Raw genomic sequence first — 2,859 nt, forward strand, 5'->3', positions numbered from 1 at the left:
ACAGCACGTCAGAACCTTCTCACAGTAGGTCAGAACCTTCTCACTGGGGGTCAGAACCTTCTCACAGTAGGTCAGAACCTTCTCACAGCACGTCAGAACCTTCTCACAGTAGGTCAGAACCTTCTCACTGTGGGTCAGAACCTTCTCACAGCACGTCAGAACCTTCTCACAGTGGGTCAGAACCTTCTCACTGTGGGTCAGAACCTTCTCACAGCAGGTCAGAACCTTCTCACAGCAGGTCAGAACCTTCTCGCAGCGGGTCAGAACCTTCTCACAGCAGGTCAGAACCTTCTCACAGCAGGTCAGAACCTTCTCACAGCAGGTCAGAACCTTCTCACAGTAGGTCAGAACCTTCTCACTGCAGGTCAGAACCTTCTCACAGCAGGTCAGAACCTTCTCACTGCAGGTCAGAACCTTCTGACCCTTTTGATGCAGAGTCCTGACTCAGTTCTCTGTGGTTCTGTTTGGGTTCAGGTGGCCCAGCGACTCTTGGAGAAGGAGGTTCTGGATAAGAACGATATGGTGGAACTTCTGGGCAGACGGCCGTTTGCTGAGAAGTCCACCTACGAGGAGTTCGTGGAGGGGACGGGCGGCGAGGACGAGGACACCACTCTGCCAGAAGGTCTGAAGGACTGGAACCAGGACCGGAGGACCACAGAGTCCAGTCCAGAAGAACAGGTGGCCCGCCAGATATCTGGAGAAATGCCCTTCTAGAACCTTTTGCTGAGGTTCTGGGTTCTGCTGCACCACAGTCACCAAACCAAGAAGAAAGTTCTGCTCCTGGATGTTCTACACCAGACACGAATGTTTAAAGGTTCTGTTGGGTTCTGTTCTCATCACCTCTGCCACGGTCCAGAACCTTTCTGAAGTCTGTGTTCTCTGGAGAACTCTCTTTACAGAACCATCAGAACCGAAGTCTGCACACACAAACTGTAACAGAACCTTTAAAGTTCTGATTAGGTTCTGTCTTTAATGGTACCAGAGTTCTGGTTCTGGCTTCATTTCAGAACACCACAGCAAGTTCTTTTCCACAAAGACTGAAAAGCCAAGGACCGACCCATCAGAACCATCAGAACCGTCAGAACCGTCACTGGGCCAACACGTTGGGCTTTAGGTTTTCTTCAGGGGTCCAGAGGTTCTGAAGTTCTCCTCCTCAGAAGTTCTGAGTCTTTCCAGAACCCAGACAGGGTTTGTAGAAGTTTTCAGGCTTTCATAAAGTCCCTGATCCACAACCAGAACCAGTTCTGCTCCGCTCCAACGTGGACTGGTCCTGGTCTGAAGCCTGGTTCTCCTGATGGGCATCAAATCAAGCAGAACCTGATCAGAGTTCAGTTTCCTGGCTGTGGCTGCAGTAATGATGTCATTTCCTGTTGTTGATCAGTTTAATTATTTAAAATGTTACTGATGAAATGTTTGTCCTGCTTTATTATTAAAGCTGCTTAATAAAAGTCTGTGCTTCTGCTTTAACAACTCTAATAATTATTATTTCAGAGAACTATCAAACAGAACCAGAACATATAAAACACATTGGATTTATCCAGTTTAGGACATTAATATTTGTATGTTTGTGTTTTAAACTTGGTAAATAATTAAAAAAGTATTTTACTCATTAATTACATCTGTGAATAAAAAGTTTCAAATCAAACTTTTAGTTTGTGGAAATAAAAGGTGAAAGTGAACAGTTTGCTGGAGGCTTGTTGTGATTTTCATCATGTAGCCTCAGGTAGGACAGGTGACAGGTGAGCGCTCCGACCGCTTCAGGGTTTTATTCAGTCTTATTGTGAAAGTCTTTCAACCGGAAGTGACCTCAGGCGACGCGTTGCTGTGTTCCCGGCTGTGAGCAGGTGCTCCTACCTGACGATCATTCGACAGGAAAAGGCCATTTTCAGACCGAGAGCAGCGAGGAGCAGAGAGGAGGCGAACCGGAGAACCGGAGGGGAGAAGCGGACAGGAGGAGCTGCATGGCGGCGGCTGTTTCTGCGGTACGAACCGGAGCTAATGCTAATGCTAACAGGCCTGCTAAAGCACCAAAAACAAACAGAAGCAATCAATCGATCAGGCTGATTGGTACCATCCCACCAGCCAGATCGATTAGTCCAGAGGGAACCAGGGTCTAAAGGGTTCTGTGAGCTAATGCTAACTGTCAGATAATCGATCAGAAACTGATCAGGTTCATGATCAGACTTTCTGTTTCACTAGGACCCGATCACCTGGATCGATCTGATCAGTCCTCTGGTCTAATCTGATCACCTGGATCGATCTGATCAGTCCTCTGGTCTAATCTGATCACCNATCGATCTGATCAGTCCTCTGGTCTAATCTGATCACCTGGATCGATCTGATCAGTCCTCTGGTCTAATCTGATCACCTGGATCGATCTGATCAGTGTTTTCATGAGCTAATGTATTATTTAGTAATGTGTTAATAAATTGATTGATTGATTATAACTCCTGAGGGTGTATTTGATTTGTTCTCAGGGAGGACCGGCTCCCATCATGGAGAACGGACAGACCAGCAGCACCAGCAGCACGACTCTGACCACCACCAAACTGGGCCTGCCACCACTCACCCCCAACCAGCAGGAGGCGCTGCAGAAGGTCTGGTCCTTTACCTCCAGAAAGTGTGACACCTGACAAAAAGAAGACAGGTCCACAGGGGTCCACACAGGTCCACAAGGGTCCACAGGGTCCACACAAGTTCACACAAGTCCACAGGGGTCCACACAGGTCCACAAGGGTCCACAGGGTCCACACAAGTTCACACAAGTCCACAGGGGTCCACACAGGTCCACAAGGGTCCACAGGGTCCACACAAGTTCACACAAGTCCACAGGGGTCCACACAGGTCCACAAGGGTCCA

At 48.3% G+C, this 2,859-nt stretch overlaps 2 protein-coding genes and 1 long non-coding RNA gene across 3 annotated transcripts in view; 2 read left to right on the forward strand and 1 right to left on the reverse strand.

Moving 5' to 3' along the window:
- The window catches only part of LOC106534222 (uncharacterized), a 1,741-nt gene extending 1,348 nt beyond the window's left edge, over positions 1 to 393 (reverse strand). Inside the window, exon 1 of the long non-coding RNA XR_001312328.1 lies at positions 373 to 393. This is a non-coding gene — a long non-coding RNA (uncharacterized LOC106534222). The remainder of the gene's footprint in view (positions 1 to 372) is intronic.
- The window catches only part of afg3l2 (AFG3-like AAA ATPase 2), a gene marked incomplete in the record, with an annotated part of 17,739 nt that extends 16,272 nt beyond the window's left edge, over positions 1 to 1,467 (forward strand). The window contains 1 exon segment of the mRNA XM_014030793.1: positions 475 to 1,467. Within this exon segment, the coding sequence (XP_013886247.1) occupies positions 475 to 714 (240 nt within the window).
- Positions 1,468 to 1,811: 344 nt separating this feature from the next.
- Positions 1,812 to 2,859, forward strand: part of puf60a (poly-U binding splicing factor a) — a gene marked incomplete at both ends in the record, with an annotated part of 5,614 nt that continues 4,566 nt past the window's right edge. The window contains 2 exon segments of the mRNA XM_014030800.1: positions 1,812 to 1,982; positions 2,478 to 2,597. Of these exon segments, the coding sequence (XP_013886254.1) occupies positions 1,962 to 1,982; positions 2,478 to 2,597 (141 nt within the window).

Source organism: Austrofundulus limnaeus, unplaced genomic scaffold (assembly GCF_001266775.1).
Source record: "Austrofundulus limnaeus strain Quisiro unplaced genomic scaffold, Austrofundulus_limnaeus-1.0 Scaffold1119, whole genome shotgun sequence".
Classification (NCBI taxonomy): domain Eukaryota; kingdom Metazoa; phylum Chordata; class Actinopteri; order Cyprinodontiformes; family Rivulidae; genus Austrofundulus; species Austrofundulus limnaeus.